The following is a 15,996-nucleotide window of genomic DNA, read 5'->3' as shown; positions in this document are numbered from 1 at the left end:
TATATTAAAAAGCTAAAAAGACGACACACTCTTACTTAGTCGATATGCATAAAATATAGCTCGTTCAATGAATTGCACTAAATCTCCTTTGTTGTATCCTTCTGTTAGGAGCGCATATCTCTCAAAATCAAGTTGATCGCTTTCAATATGACTGCACAGCTCCTTGAGTACTACTTCTCGATCGTTTCTTTCTAAACCCGGTAGTTTTACAATAGTCTGAAATAGGTGGCGACCACGTGGTGAATGCAAACGTTTGTTGAGAGAATGAACTTCGTTTGCAGTAGCTATGACGGCAATTGGATGATATGTCGTATATTGAACAACAAGTTGATGGACGACATCGGCTATTCTATTGAAGTATTCGCTGTCTTGTGTAGCCTGGTCATTCGATGCATGTGCCAAAACATCTAGATTTTCCAAAACGACAATCGACGGAGCATTTTGTAAGCAAGTTGTAAAAATCGTACGCAAATCCTTCTGCACAGACTCGGCCTGTTGGCAAACCAGAAAAAATATCATGAAGCTGTCTAAAACTGTATCCCCTTTCATCCTTACCTTCCGTCCTTTATTTCGCGTACAGTTAAATATTTCAAAATGGCAGAAATAAGGTTTGCGTACTAGCTCATTAAGAATACGTTCAACAAGCACAGTTTTCCCTGCACCCGATGGACCTGTAAATATCAAATGAGTTATTTTTGTAACATTGCTGGATATCGGAACATATTACCTGTCAATAAAACATTTGCCTGTCTCAAAACCGAATTTCTGGAATCCAAACAAAGGCTACTCCTCAATTCGCTTATTAAGTCCTCAACTTTTAAATCAAAATCACGTAGCTTTATAATGTCTTTGGAGAAAAGCGGCGACGCAGCAGGGGGACTTACGGAAATGATATCGTCAACATTGCGCACCACATCTGCAGCATAAATTTTACTTTCCTTTAAGAATTGCGAATCGACTGCACAGTAATGGAAATGTTCTGGCAGTATCCCGACCGTAACTATAAGGTCTTCTTCTAAGCGTACTATCTCATTTTGGTTTAATAAAAGGGGACTTTTATCGGTTTTCTCCCTTACAAAACGTTTGAAGGCATTCTCGACCACTTTATAATGTGTTTTCTTGTTCGCAAACAATTCTATTTTTTCAACAAAATTGACAACCATTGGCTTTGGTTTGAGAACTACCTTCTCTAGTTCCTTTAATTGAAGCAACTTCATTAGATTTGCGCTCATTTCTACGGTAGGATGAATTGTCGGTAACCAGTCGCTTGGACTCACTAATCTAACACGGACATAGTATTCGCGATCTTCCATAGTACGAAGGCAATAAATTGACATTTCGTCCATAGTCGGAGGCCAGCTGGCACTGTTAACAAACACGTCAGATATCTGTGAATCCTTTGCCCATGACCCAGATATGACTCTGAACTCTGCAAACTTACATGCTTCCCTACTCAAGTCTTTTTTCAAGCGTTCCATTTTCTCATGGCGACTGGATTTAGCTACATTTTGTGTATCTTTAATTTGCTTATTGGTCGATGATTTAGACAGTTGTTGCTTGAACTGTTCCCTTTCATCGCCATTAGTAATACTTGATGTCGTTTTACTGCGCGATATACTATCAGACGCTCCATTGAAGTTACTATTGGCAACGTCAGGCGATATGATCAACTGTGTCGTATGGTCAATTCTTCCATAAGTAAGGTTTGGTTTCAAACGATCTGTAATGCAAATAATAATAATAATAATAATAATATAGGAATAGGCATTATAAAGAATTTGAACAAGGTTGACTTCTTTTGATAAGGTGTTTAAAAAGTTATAACAATTTACCCTACAGATTGTATTTCTTTACTTTTATAACATTAGGTGTGTTCGTTTACTCAATAATTTGTACAAATTTCTACAAGTCCAGCAACTTCTTGTAATCGACTAAGGTCTTTTGCATTGTACTGTATAGTAAACGAACAACATCCAGTAACAATTTGTACAAATGGTAAGTAAACGAACACACATATTAACAGAAATTTGGCAATTTGTTTTAAATTATTTACTGTTTACACCAACATTATAAATAGTCTTAAAATTTGTTGTTCAAAAAATAGGAATGTGGAAGAAAAAGGACAATCAAAATATTTTTAGTTGAATTTACGATCAAAATTGTAAATATTTTAGTTAATAGTACTAAATCCAATAGATTTGAAGTTTGTTTGAAAACAAATGCCCTTTAGTAGTATCCAAAAATAGGCTATTGTCCTTGTGGCGACTTTTCCCGTAAATTAGCACTTATTGGTCATTTCAGTGGATTTTATAAACGAAAACTTTATTGATTAGAGTTGTTTAGCTCTCAATCAAATCATAATGATTGGAATCCCATAAATTTGTGTATTTTGATCCATGAGCCAAGTTTCAGCCCGTTTCAATTAATCCTTTATGAAAGGATCGGCCAAAACAGCGCATCTATGAGGCATTTATTCCTCGACCAAAAAATATTGTGAGGTACTCAGGATATTAGTTTTGTGTACACAATCAATTTCACTTCTATTCAAAAAATGTTTAAAGTGTGAATGGTTAAACGTTGTTTTACACCATTTTGTGATAATCCGGCTTTGATTACACTATGGTTGGTACACAAATAACCCATCATACACCTCATCACATAACAACAACATCATCATCTCTACAGCACACATATTTCAATAGTCAGGATGATCACAATGGACCTCAAGGTCTCCGAGTGGAGTGCCTGCCAGCACGGCAGTTGCGCATCCTAAACCTAACCTATGGTTGGTACACCGTACTATATTTTTCTACATAAACTCACGTTTTTCGTTCAAAATACTTAAATTAGATTAGTTCTCGTAGAAAATTGTGTTTCATACGATGCAAAACCTAATAAACATATTCGTTGGGCAACTTCAAAAGTATTTTTTTAAAGTTTGTTTCTTAACAAAGCGGGTAGAAAAATGGCTCATATCTGCAAATCATCCGATTTTTCAAATATAAACAAAATAATTTTTCTGAGTGTAGTTAAGATGCTGAGGGCCTCAAAACATTATTTGGTTGAGGAATTATTCCCTTATATATGCGCTTTTTTGGTCGATCCTTACATAAAGGTATAATGGAGATTGGCTAAAACATAGCTTCAGGATCAAAATACACAAATTTATGGTACCAATCATTATGTATTGTTCATGGTAACAGCTAGAGTATTAAACAACTCTAATTAATAAAGGGGTTGTTTATAAAATCCATAGAATTTCCCAATAAATGCTCAAATTATGGGAAAAAAGCTGCAAGGACCATATCCTGCTTGTGGCCACATTCAAAGGCCTTTTTATTTTGGTATTTTCGTTGTCCATGGATCCCATCACGATATAATTTTGCGTCAGAACGCTTGAATATTTTTCTGGTCAACTTTTGCAAAACAGTGCCATTCATCGACATTTTCCGAAAAGTTTGGACCTTCTCAAGGCCAAAACTGCCGGAAGGGGCGTTCCAATGCTTTTGCGATTTATTAGAGAGTTCTTAGTTACTGCCTTGGCTACAATTCTTTTCTCTCTGTTGGATCGAAAATCTCAATGGTTTGACCGTTATATGCCAAAATGTCCAAAAAAGTGCATAAAAAAACTTAGTCAAAATCGGGAGGCTCGATTTTCTCTGTAGGCCTATGGTCTAGTGGACTTTTTTGCTCAGTTTAATCCCAGGAATCAGAAACGCGAAGAGCCCATTAAGGTTTTCAAATCGCCGTGGCCTAATAAATGGGCAATGCAAATCATAAAAACTGCGTGCGGTAAAAATTATAAGCAATTCATGAAAAGATTTTAAAATGGATATAAGCCAACATTTTAGATTGCTTCGAGAGCCTTAAAATCCATATTTCATACATTTTATCCAAGAAAACTACGAAACTTTTTTTAGATTTTCTTCATCTGAAAGAACATAATAAAATCTGCTTTTTTTAATTTGAAAAATACCACGAAGTTTTGTGGCAATGGCCGTATACGAAACCCCCCTTTTTATAAAAACATTTTGCTGTGCCAACTCGAAAACTAAACCGATTGCCATATATTTTTGTGGACTTGACAAGAACATCAGAATCTAGTCCTTCATCGATCGATTTTGTAAAAAAATATTAGATTTTACGGAAATTGTGGACAGAAAATGTCAAAATATTAATGTTTGGCTGACGTCGTCGTGCCGCTAGAATTCCACATCAAAAGTATGAAAATTTTTCTTTGATGTCTGATGTCTTCAGAAACGAACAAGAAAAGTCGAATCATTGTGCACCATGACAATGTGAGCTCTTACACATCGATTCAAACCAACGCATTTTTGACCGGAATTGATGGTCATCCGCCGTACAGCCCTGACTTGGAACCCAATGTCTTCATTTGATTCCCGTACATTAAGAAAAAAGGCGTGGTCAACGATTTTCATCGGCAGAAGATGCTGTTGAAGAGTTCAAGAACAATATTTTGGAAATGTCTCATCTGGAGTGGAAAAAGCGCTTGAACAATTCGTTTGAGCGCTGGCAAAAGTGTATAAATCATGATGGAGAATACTTTAGAAAACAACAAAACTGTGTTTGATGATAAATATTCGCTTGTTCATTATTAGGGCAGAAACTTTCATAAAAGCCCTCCTAATTACATTATAGATGAAGATCCTGGAGTAGATGAAGCGAATTTTAAAAAAAATTATCTCCTCCATTATTAAATGTTGATGCTGATTTTTTTTTTCGAAATCTTTATTCCACTGTTTCACATAGCGATGACGATATTGCACTTGCGTTATCGTAACAGATCATGCTTTGCTCTTCTCACTGACGGCTTGATACGTCAATGAAAAAAAGCGAAGCAAAATCTGGAAGACACCGATGCTATTATTTCAGCATGTGATCAGGAAATTTTACCAAAAGCCTTGGAATTGTTTTAAAAAATTTTTGTTGGTGATTTGGTGCAAGTTATTACTCAATTCTCCAATGACTAATACCCTAGACAGACGGCAGCGTTAATTCGCATTAACTGCCTTAATTCAAATTATTTCTTGCATTATCCACATTCTAAATGCACAAAATCAAAGGAAATTTAAACTGTATTTAGGTATTTCAATATGGCATTTGGGTGCCACCGTGGTGCAATGGTATGCACACCCGCCTTGCACACATAAGGTCGTGGGTTCGATTCCCCGGCCAGGCAACATCAAAACACTTTTCAACGGTGGCAAAATACCTCTCAGTAATGTTGGCGACATTTCCTGAGTACATATTTCAGCCATGTAAAACTTCTCTACAAAAATGGTGTCTTAGACACGCCGATCGGACTCGGCGATAAACTGTAGGTCCCATATCATTGAGCTAATATGAATCGGGGTGCACTCATTGATAAGAGAGAAGTCTCCCTTGTTCCTTATGGGATGTTTGTGGAACAATTATATATTATTATATAATATGGCAATGCTGTAAAAGAGAGCCCATATTCATGATACAATAAGAAGGTAGCATTATCAGCCCAGCTGGTGGTAACATGTGCCAATTGCATTGAATTTATGTCAAATTTTGACATCTTATGTTACCAAAAACGGCAGTTGCTGCTACCTTCTTATTGTATCATGTCCATATTCATGTAGGAGAGAGAGCATATTCATGCTCTGAGATACAATTTGCATTGAAAATCAATTGTCTTTTGTCAAATTTCCATGTTTAAGAAAATAAAAAAGGAAAACAAATCAGAAATTTTTGGCCTTTCTTTCAAATAAGTAGTGGTCTTTCTCGAATAGAATAGCAGCTAATCGTTTTTCATGCCTTCTAACAAATCTCTTTTTAAAATTTTAATTTTCACAACAATTTTCATTACCCACCATACCAATTCTATCGAAAATTATATCTTCTACAAATGTTTTTTTTTAAGTTTTGCAATATTTTTAAAATATTGAAAGGTCTCAAAAATATCGCGAATAAATTAAATTTATTTTTGCATTATCGTGGTGAAAAATTCAATGGTAGAAAGTATATTTGTTTCGCATATTTTGGCGAACTTTTGTAAAGCTTTATGAAATGGTCTGCTGGGTACAAACAAACAACACAAACAGCTGTTTCATAAATGCAGATATTATGGTCTGTCAGGGTGAAAAATTAATTCAAATTAGGACATTTTTAATGCAAATTAACTCTGCCGTCTGTCTAGGGTATTAGTCTCCAAAGTGAATTTCATGCTAAGAGAGCTGTATAACACTGAGCTATCTCTTTCGCTGGTAATGAAGAAATACCTTGTTCGGGCTTTAATAATGCCAGTGATTCTATATGGCACTGAAGTTTTTTCAGGGACTTTTGGCTATATTGTGAAAAAGCTTCAGACTGTATTTAATATAGTAAGGTTCATTTATCCAGTTAGGAATAGAGAACATATTACACCGTTTGTAGTGGATTTCTTGGACTGCACTTTTCGAGATTCTATAAAGCTGCGATCTTTAATCCTGTTTTATAAATGCTTTAAACAGCAGACTCCACTGTATTTAACAAATTTGTTTTGATTTAACAGTTCTATACGTAACCCTCAGCTGCGAATCCCAATGCTTACCCCGTTTTTTGAGCGATCATTTCTTGTTAGAGTTGCTCGGACATATAATGTGCTGTCATTGCCCCTAAGATCTTTCAATTACTCTGTGCTCAGGTTCCGGTGGAACTTGGTAGACTACTTTGAGTCTAATAACTCTTAATCATTTTTTAATGTGGAATATTGCCCATATTGCTTAATTGTGCTAATATATAACTATTTAAATTTTTTTTAATTCATGCTTCTTTTTTTCGAGTAGTTCCAATTCTTACATTACTTGAATAATACATTTTTTATAATACATTTTGTTTTTGTAATACCATTAAATCAAAATATTTTAATAATAATTTTATTTTTTTATTTTATTTATATTAGTTTTATACAAAAAATTGTATTTCTTTTTCGAGTAGTTTAATATCCCTTCCCTTCCTGAAGTTTCAAAATTCAATTAATCAAAATGCTTGCTATTATATAATTTTTATTTATATTATATCCCCTTTTTATACATAGTAATTGTTGTTTTGGGGGTAGTTTATACATCCCTCCCTTATTATATTTAGGATACTTTCTTATTATAATTTTAAATTTGTTTTTTTTTAATATTGCACTGTAGTATACAGCCGTAAGGTCGAAAGACTGGGCATATGAGAAATGAAATAAATAAAAATAAATAAAAAAAGAATATTTTCCAGAGTAGTTTCAATTCTCTACATTTTTAGCGTTAATTTGCTATATGGTTTGGCTTTAAAATTAATAAATATGTAATAACCAATTGGGGTTTCTTATGGGTCGATTCCGTATTGCGACGCGAGTCGTGTCGCGTTGCCAGTTGCAATTTTTCCATTACGTATGGCAAAAGTCGCCCGACGACGTCAAATTCTGTCGCCATAAAATTCATTTTTGCAAACGAATAAAAACGAAGAAATGAAAAATTACTACAAAACAGCAATTTGAAATGCTGCTTAAAAAAATATGGAAGCCCACCGAAACGTAGCTCGTGGAGTCAGACTTTTTGGCGAAACTAAAACCACTTTTGATGAGGTGTGAAAGGATGTTGTGGAGCAATTAAATAGTTGTGTGCGCAAACCAGATGAATGGAACAGAGTATGGACTCATTTTGAATCCAAACAAAAGAAAATAAAATTCTTAAAATAAGAACATTACAGCTACAGGAGGTGGACCATCACAAGAAATATCTTTGTCGTCGATGGAGCAAGCGGTAGCAGACTTACTGCTAATTAATATGGTTTCAAATCCTGCAGGTGCGATCTACGGAATTGAAGAAACATGGGATGATAATAACAGTGAAATTGGACAATCTGCTGAGGTAGAAAATGAAAAACCTCAAAATGAAGTAGAAAATGACAACGTACTTGCCAACTAAACGTTTAAACTAAAAACTTTTCTATTCAGATATAAATGGCGAACATCTTCCTTTGGCCCCATTATATGTACGTGTGTTCCGTCAATACATCCGACAACGCCCGGGAAATTTGTTTTTGAATAAAAATAATTGTTATTTTGACGCTTTTCCTCTTCTGTTATTTTGCAAACTATCCAAATTGTACACAGTTTTTCCCCTATTAACTCCAGAACTTTGCTTAATACCTTTGACAATGTGGGTTGAGCCATCCCGAGGATAAAGTCATTGCCATGAGATTTTTGAAAGCTTCCTTCTGCAAAACACCTTAAGCAGCACACACTCTAAGTAGTGGCTGTATTGCTGTTGATCTAAAAAAATAACAATTATGTTGAAGAATGTTGGAAACCAAACAAACTCACAATACTGATGGCAATTCTAAAGGATTAGATTTCTCTCTTAAGTGTCGTCTGATAGATGCTACATTAACTATATCTTCTTCACTATCATCAAAAAATAGTTCCACTGAGCTTATTATTTTAAGGGGAGTTCACACTATCATTCAAAACTGACAGTCAACGTACTTTTAGGACAATTTTCCGGCAAATAACAGCTTTTATTTAGCTAAAAATGTTTGAAAAACAATATATACGGCATTATTTACAGATTACAAAAGCAAATTTTCAGTTAGGCTTTGATATTCACGAAATAGTCCTCGATGACTGTCAGCTTTGCTTGCCAATGTGTACTATACTTTAGAAAACTATAACTTTTGTGTAGAACTTGTTCGGATATTTTTTTCTAATTTATTAAAATCAAAACAAAAAACGCTCCGCTACATCACCGATAACTTATTATTTTCTATCGCTTTACGTAGTGCATTTTTTAAATTTTGTCACAGAGACGATAGACGATGCGACATGACTCGCCTCGCAATACGGAATCGACCCATTAGATGAATGCGAAAATCTAAAACATATCGTCAAGAAATACGTTTTCGATAGCAGGAAAAGTCATTAAATATGTTCTGCATATAATAGGCCAGCCTAAGGATAAATTTACTCTTATTGTACATGTTTGGTATTGTATTCCGTAAGATTTATAATGGTATCCATATTAACAATATCCGTTAAAAAAAAATTGGCGTAGTTATAAACAAAGGAATTTTCGAATTTTGAAGGCTCACATCTCGGGAAGTATGGACTCCCCCAAAGAACTTTATATTTTTGTAATCAGGACAAAATAAGCAATTCGGATTTTTCCGTTAGCTGGGAGATTATTCAATATGTTCCAAAAGCTATAACCCTCCATTGGAGTCTGCCAGACCTTTTTGATTATATATTATAGCGCCTGGCCAGACCCAGGTGTCTAATGGAGGGCTAATGTAACCATTCCATTATAAGGTTTCCTTTATATTTTAGACTGTACTTACCCACGGTCAGAGCCACTTGTATAGATTTATTTATCCAAACTATTAAAATTTGATTTGAGTTGACAATGCGCGTCTGATCTAAGACGCTATCTGAGATGTGTTCACTGCTCAATTCCTTAAAAAGAAAGAAGTTTAAATAGTATTTTGCTTCCGATTTTTATTTTTTAGCATACTCACAATGATCTCCCAGTCCTTGCCCGAAACGGGTGTCAAGAATACATTCCTCAGTACAGGAACATCTACGACAAGTGTGCATTTTACGTAGTCATTCTCATTGAGACCTGTAAAGATAACGCCATAAAGTTATTTAAGGAATTTTGTTAAATCACAAATTAAGCAAAAGCGTTAGTTTTTCGTTTTCATCCGATACAAGATGCAGATCATTTTGTGTGCAACAACAACCCAAAAGTCATCAAATAGGGTATAGTCTCTAAAAAGATTACATATTTGTGAAACATTAATGCGTACACAAAACCACTGTTTTCAAGGCAAACATTAAGATATAAAAATATATTTTTGCTTGTGCATTGCGATTAGTGCCAAATTTATAATTAGCAAATGTAAAAAAGAGCACTCACCGATCTCTTTTGCAACTCTTGCGTTAATAGCAATTTCATTGTCTTTACTACTTTCAGGAGCCCAAGAAACATAGTGAGTCCGTCCATCGTATTGCAATTGCAAGCACCCATTATCCTAAGTGGAAAGAATAAGGTTCACCTTTGTTAATCTTATCGGATAAAGTTATCAATCGTGGCACACATTAATCTTAATTTTTGGCTGTTATTACTTACGTATGTTGAAACTACTTTATAATAACTTTCCGGCAACAAAACAAAATTATTTTTCGTAGGTCGAAGTACGACTTTGAAGGCACGCTTAAACATGATTGCCCGCGAGAAACTAAACTTTTATTATTTACATTCAATAAAATCTTCTGAATTAAAATCAGGAAACTAATACGAACGGCCAATATGTGTATTGAAAACAATACAATGAAAACAATACTTCTTCTTTTCGATAACAATTTTCTATATGCGCGTTTTCAGACGATAAGGTTTGACTGCTCAAAAACGTGGTTTCCGCTTTGACTCTCATTCGTAATTTTCACATCTAGTGTTGCGTTTTTGAAGTCATTTTATACAAGCGTACTTTTTGAACAAAAAGAAGTACGGTTTTACATAAATGTACCAAAAATATTTATGTGTGTATTGTATTTTAACATTTTAAAATAGAGTAATTCTTGTAAATTCCACAAAATCAGGAAAAACGAATGGGTTAAAATTGTTAATAACGAATACCGTAATAATTGTTAACACCGGCGTAGAATTCATAAATTTTTTTTTTTTCAAAACATTTAACATAATTTCAATCACGATAAAAAAAAAAATAAATTTTACAAAATCATAACATGTAAATGAACAAATTTTTACAAAAATTTATTTCATTAACTAATTTATTAAAAAAGTACTTATGTACGTTTTCTTTCACTTAATTCCACATTTTGTTTCAACACTGGCACAGTTTGCGAATGAGAACCAAAACGGACAACGCGTTTTTGAGCAGTCAAACCGTATCGTCTGAAAACGCACTATGTATAAAGAATGATTAGCTTAGTTAAAACTATGGTAGAATAATTATAAGGTAGGCCACAGCTAACAGCTGATTACAATTTTATCTTGTTAGACCATGGGCTGGATTCTTGTTCTATGAAAATTTGAAATGAAAAATATTTCCTTTATATTTTTTTTTTTCATTTCAATTCAATTCAATTTATTTAACTTGTAATTCAAAGCCAACCGGCCCATCAGTGTAAATTACAAAATGCATAAGAATTGCTTAACCAAATAAAAAGGAAAAACTACTCGAAAAATATAATGTAAGACCAAGAAACTAAAAACTAATATAAAAATATGCATACCAATAATATATACAGATTTACTTTGAAGCTACTCCAAAACAATTTCAATCAATATGCAACATCCAAATCTCACATGACATAACGTCACTTAAGCAAAAGTAATACATTATAATAAATATATATATATATATATATATATATATATATATATATAATATCTAAGTGCACTTTCTAAAAAATCAAAAAAAGGAGGCAAGCAAATACACAAAACAGATGAAAAAGTAACATACTGGAAGAATACAATATTAATGTCACTATCTGTTCAAAGGTACGGCAACGGCACGTACCGAAGTGAAATGCCGGATAAGTAATTTAGTAAACGAATTAACCGATACACCAAAATTTCTTAATTGGTCAGGCAATGCATTAAAAATACGGATTACTCTAACAACAAAAGAATCCGACATAAGAAGAGAAACATTCGGCATAGTCAACTGATTCAGACGCGTAGAGTGCAAAAAACAGAACGTCTGTAAAAGAAATAGGGGAGTTTGGTTCTTAATACACTTGAAAAGCAACAGCAACAAACGTGTTTTGACAAAATTATTAAAAGAAAGGCCAAGGAATTGAACAACATAGGGTGTAATATGCGCACGACGATTCAACTTGTAAACATAACGAACGGATCTATTGACTGCCAGTTGAATAAAATCCAATATTCCTTGCGTGGTCCCAGAATAAACCTCCAAACCATACATAATTTTTGGCAAAATAATAGCACGTGCAAGTCTCATCCTAACTTCCAAAGGCAAGTGCATATCAGTATTGTAAAGACACCTCAAACTGAAATTAACTTTCGACACCAAGGAACAAACATGTTTATCAAAAGAAAGCCGGCTATCCAAAACAACACCCAGACATTCCAAATCATTTACAAACTGAACATTCGTACCATCATAAGAAATACTAATATCAGTATGATTATTACTAGAAAAATATAATGCTTTAGTTTTGCTGGGATTAACTCTAAGGTTATTCCTCAACATCCAAGACACTAACATATCCATCACAAGGTCTATTTTGGATTGAGCAACTTGAGAATACCGAGTGTCACCTTTGAAAAGCATCTGTATATCATCAGCATATGCATAGAGCGAGCACCAACCACTTAGCTTAGGAAAAAGATCATTCATAAAAATGATGAAAAGTAGTGGACCCAAGACAGAGCCTTGTGGGACTCCACTCACAACTGGCAACATGCCACTGTATCTGCCACCAACGCAAACAATTTGGCTCCGATCCATCAAATATGACCGAAGCAGAGAACATGCACTATCAGAGAACTTATAGATGGAACCAATTTTACTCAACAACATTGGCAGTTTTTTCCTTTATAAAAGTTTTCATTTCATATTTTCATAGAAACAGAATAGAGCCCCAGGGCTGGATTCTTGTTCTATGAAAATTAGAAATGAAAAATATTTCCTTTATAATTTTTTTTCATTTGACAGTTTTCTCCTTTATAAAAGTTTTCATTTCACATTTTCATAGAAACAGAATTGGGCCCCAGGTTTATATTATAGCCTTTTGCAGGGTTAACCTTCTTTATAAGGATTTATTTGAAATATAAGCAATGGAATTGACATTTGAAACCCAGTGGGTTTGTTAAATCCGGTTATATATAAGCGTACTATTATGGCCTTTTCTGTCAAAAGCAGGGTTGAGATTTTTTAGTGTTGTTGACATTTTGAAATGTTCCAACAAAAACTGCTTTAACACTATATCTTAAAATAGAAAACAAGGACAAGAAATTTTGTTCGCGTGGCTAAATAAAATTGTTGATTTTTTAATATGCAGTAATGCTTGCGAATGAACGATTTGTCAAGTATTAGCATTTATTGAAATTTGTTCTAAAAGTACGAGAACGAAAAAAATACTAATATTGTAAAATTTCTAGCGGAAATGTGGCCGTATCTGTAATAAAAACGTACAAATGTGAACTACCGATGTTTTAAAGTGAACGAAAATTCGCAAAGTTTTGTCATTGAGTGGCATTGCCGGTATGCTGGCGTTTTGCGCGGCTATGGCTCGACGGATGAGGGGTGGTTCTTGCCACTTGCAGACAGTTCGGTTGAACAACAAAAAAAATTAATCATACCGGTCTTGACCAAAAGGTAAATAAAAAGGGAAAGCCCGAAATATGCTTATAAATAGAAAAAAAAACTAGCCTAAATCAAAACTTAACAGCTGAACTCACCTATCTTATCTTAGCCTATCGAAACAGCTCTCCTGGCGGCTGACCAACCAGGAGATAGCCCACCCTCCGAGATCACCTCTCGCCATGACACTTCGTTGCTTCCGTGTCCCAGGCTTGACCCTTTACTTACCGTTTTATTCCATTCCCACCACCTTTTTAATAGGGCTTTAAGCCGAAGACATTGTCACTATTTTCAATTCAAAGTAGTACATGTTTATTGATCTCTATCTTTTGATGTACATGAAATTATTCAAAAGTGGTATACGAATAAATAGCAAAAAAAACACATCAAAGGAAATCATACATATTCATTCTCGTAATTGAAATATAAATTTACTATTCGGATATAATTAATGGAATGGAAAAAAATGATTTATGATGATTTATGATGCAATTCTAATCTCTTTTCTCTTTCAGGCTGCAATATTATACGCCAGGAATATTGAAGGCAGCAGCGAGTATCATCTGCGGACTCATCCCAATGTGAAGGTAAGTATGTCAAAGTTCAAAGTTTTAGCCTTATAATTATATTCCGGATTAGATATTAACGATGTTTACCTTTTTTCTTTTTCAGGAAAGGACAAACAAAAGGACGAAAGGCCGCCATACATTAGAGCGACCAAAACTAGAAAGCAGCAGAAACCTAACCCTGGATTGAGCTCAGTTCAGAGTACCTGCACACCAAAACGAGGTGAGTAATATGAAACTCCAATACCTTTGTTTACCCCTTCTAACACTTATTTCTTCTTTTTTTCTATGCAAACCACGGAATTTAACTATGTTGCTGTCGTCCGTCGGTCTGTCCGGAGTATGGAAGTAAAAGGTCTATTGGGGATTATACCAGGGCCTGGCGGACGGCAAAGCTTAACTGCGCCTCCCTCGTTGGACTGGGTGGGTGATGGTGTGGCTCCAATTCGCTGGATTTCTCGATCCGGATTTGTTTCTTTTTTTAACTTTGTTTAGCTTTAAGTTTTAGAATTATTTGCTTTTAAATTTGGTTTTAAGTCTTTTCTTTAGTTTTAGTTTTAGGTTTAGTTTTAGGCTTAGTTTTAACTCCTCTTATTTTAGCTTTTAAGCGTTTTTACTTTTGTTTGAATTCATTTTTAAGTTTCTTTTATCTTTTAGCCTTAAGCTTGGTTTATTTTGTTTGTTTTTTTTTTGTTTAAATTCATTCTAAGGCTTTTAATGTGATTTAAATGCTGTATTTTGTGTGTTGCTTTTCACTTCAGAAAAAATTACTGGATGTTTTGATATTCAGTTTTAAATAAAGTTCTTTGTCACCAAAAAAAAACTGTCTTATTAATTTTCTTTGTAGTTGGTTGGAGCCACACATCCAATCTTCTTCAAAGGTAAATCCAAAAAGGGCAAATCTTCCGGCCTTTTTTTAGCAGGAAAGATCATCCTGTCAAATCATTTTCTCCTTTCCCTCTTTGTTTTTCTTTTATTTCCCCCTTTACGTCAGAATTGTCAACTGTTATACAAACAGCTGTTTTTGTCAAATGATGAATGTTATCATTCATACATTCTTCTTCTTATTTCACAAAAATTAACCTTTAAGAGGCGCACCCCACAAATGTAAATAAACAAATGTTGTTTTTGTTTTTCATGTCATACTCTTGACATGGGGGTCGGATTTGAAAGGTTAAAGGCCTGCGTACATAAGCTGCCTTGCCTGATTGCCTTGCTTTCCTGCTTCATTTCTGACATAATAAAAATAAAAGGAGACCGAGCAAATCTATCTATCTATATAATCCTTGAACACCAATTGAATCAGAAATGTACAATTATCCGATACTTTCCGACCTTATATTGACGGTAATGGTCATAATACGAAAACTACGTTGTTCACAGTGTAAATTTCATGCTTCTTGGTAGTGATTATATTTTGATGCTCTGGGAGCAGGTTTTTAACAGAATATTTCACATTTCTGTTTCAATTAATGTCCAAGGATTATATAACACCATATTAAAACACAATTCAAGGTCTTCTGTATGTAATTTGAGCCAAGAATTCCGAGGAATCTATTAACTTCCTGAGATATCCCAGGAAAAATGTGAATTTATTGACACCCAGGAAGGTGCGTTATGCACAAGGTCAACTAAAAAGCTTTCTAGGATATCAAAATCTATAATCTGACACTAATATTGTGGATTTTGTATACTCAAATACCTAAAACGGAAAGAAATCGGCAAGGGTCCGCTTTAACGAGCTATACAAGAAGTTTGGCATTAAATAACGGCATTTAACACCCAATTTTTTTTCTCTAAAATATATCTCGGACACCCAGACACATTCGCCAAAACAATAAAATGTATAAATTTTGCTGCTAATTCTATAAATTGTACGATAATACTCGTATTTCCTTGGGGCGTATGTATACTTTTGTAAGTATCATTTTTTGGTTTTTGTAAAATTTACCGTTATTTATATTATGGAATATACTTTTGTTGTATTAAATATTGTTTATTAGCGAGACGAAATAAACCTGTGTACTTGGAATTTCATAAATATCATTACTTTTTCTAAAACCCG

The 15,996-nt window shown here is 34.1% G+C and overlaps 1 protein-coding gene and 1 long non-coding RNA gene across 4 annotated transcripts in view; one reads left to right on the top strand and one right to left on the bottom strand.

The window, feature by feature from the left end:
* Pex1 (peroxisomal biogenesis factor 1) overlaps nucleotides 1-10,944 on the bottom strand; it is a 32,472-nt gene extending 21,528 nt beyond the window's left edge. Inside the window, exons 1-8 of one of the 2 annotated variants that reach the window (XM_073982781.1) lie at nucleotides 10,825-10,944; nucleotides 10,140-10,408; nucleotides 9,927-10,041; nucleotides 9,526-9,629; nucleotides 9,349-9,463; nucleotides 728-1,720; nucleotides 556-671; nucleotides 36-492 (exon numbers count right to left, since the gene is read on the bottom strand). In XM_073982781.1, coding sequence (XP_073838882.1) covers nucleotides 36-492; nucleotides 556-671; nucleotides 728-1,720; nucleotides 9,349-9,463; nucleotides 9,526-9,629; nucleotides 9,927-10,041; nucleotides 10,140-10,232 — 1,993 coding nt within the window. In that variant the 5' untranslated portion in view covers nucleotides 10,233-10,408; nucleotides 10,825-10,944. Of the gene's footprint in view, nucleotides 1-35; nucleotides 493-555; nucleotides 672-727; nucleotides 1,721-9,348; nucleotides 9,464-9,525; nucleotides 9,630-9,926; nucleotides 10,042-10,139; nucleotides 10,459-10,646 lie in introns of both variants that reach the window. The other variant, XM_073982780.1, reaches the window with a different exon arrangement.
* A 944-nt stretch (nucleotides 10,945-11,888) lies between these two features.
* Nucleotides 11,889-14,175, top strand: LOC141402100 (uncharacterized). 2 transcript variants are annotated; one of them, XR_012412527.1, is made up of 3 exons: nucleotides 11,889-12,014; nucleotides 13,881-13,952; nucleotides 14,038-14,175. It is a non-coding gene; the product is annotated as an uncharacterized lncRNA (long non-coding RNA). The 2 variants fall into 2 exon arrangements; XR_012412528.1 differs by lacking the exon at nucleotides 11,889-12,014 and adding an exon at nucleotides 13,741-13,779.
* Nucleotides 14,176-15,996: the final 1,821 nt, after the last annotated feature.

This window comes from Musca autumnalis, unplaced genomic scaffold, assembly GCF_047663935.1.
Source record: "Musca autumnalis isolate F117 unplaced genomic scaffold, ASM4766393v1 scaffold_4, whole genome shotgun sequence".
NCBI classification, from domain to species: domain Eukaryota; kingdom Metazoa; phylum Arthropoda; class Insecta; order Diptera; family Muscidae; genus Musca; species Musca autumnalis.
Note: the sequence above shows the minus strand (reverse complement) of the source record. Positions and strands in the feature narration are given on the sequence as shown.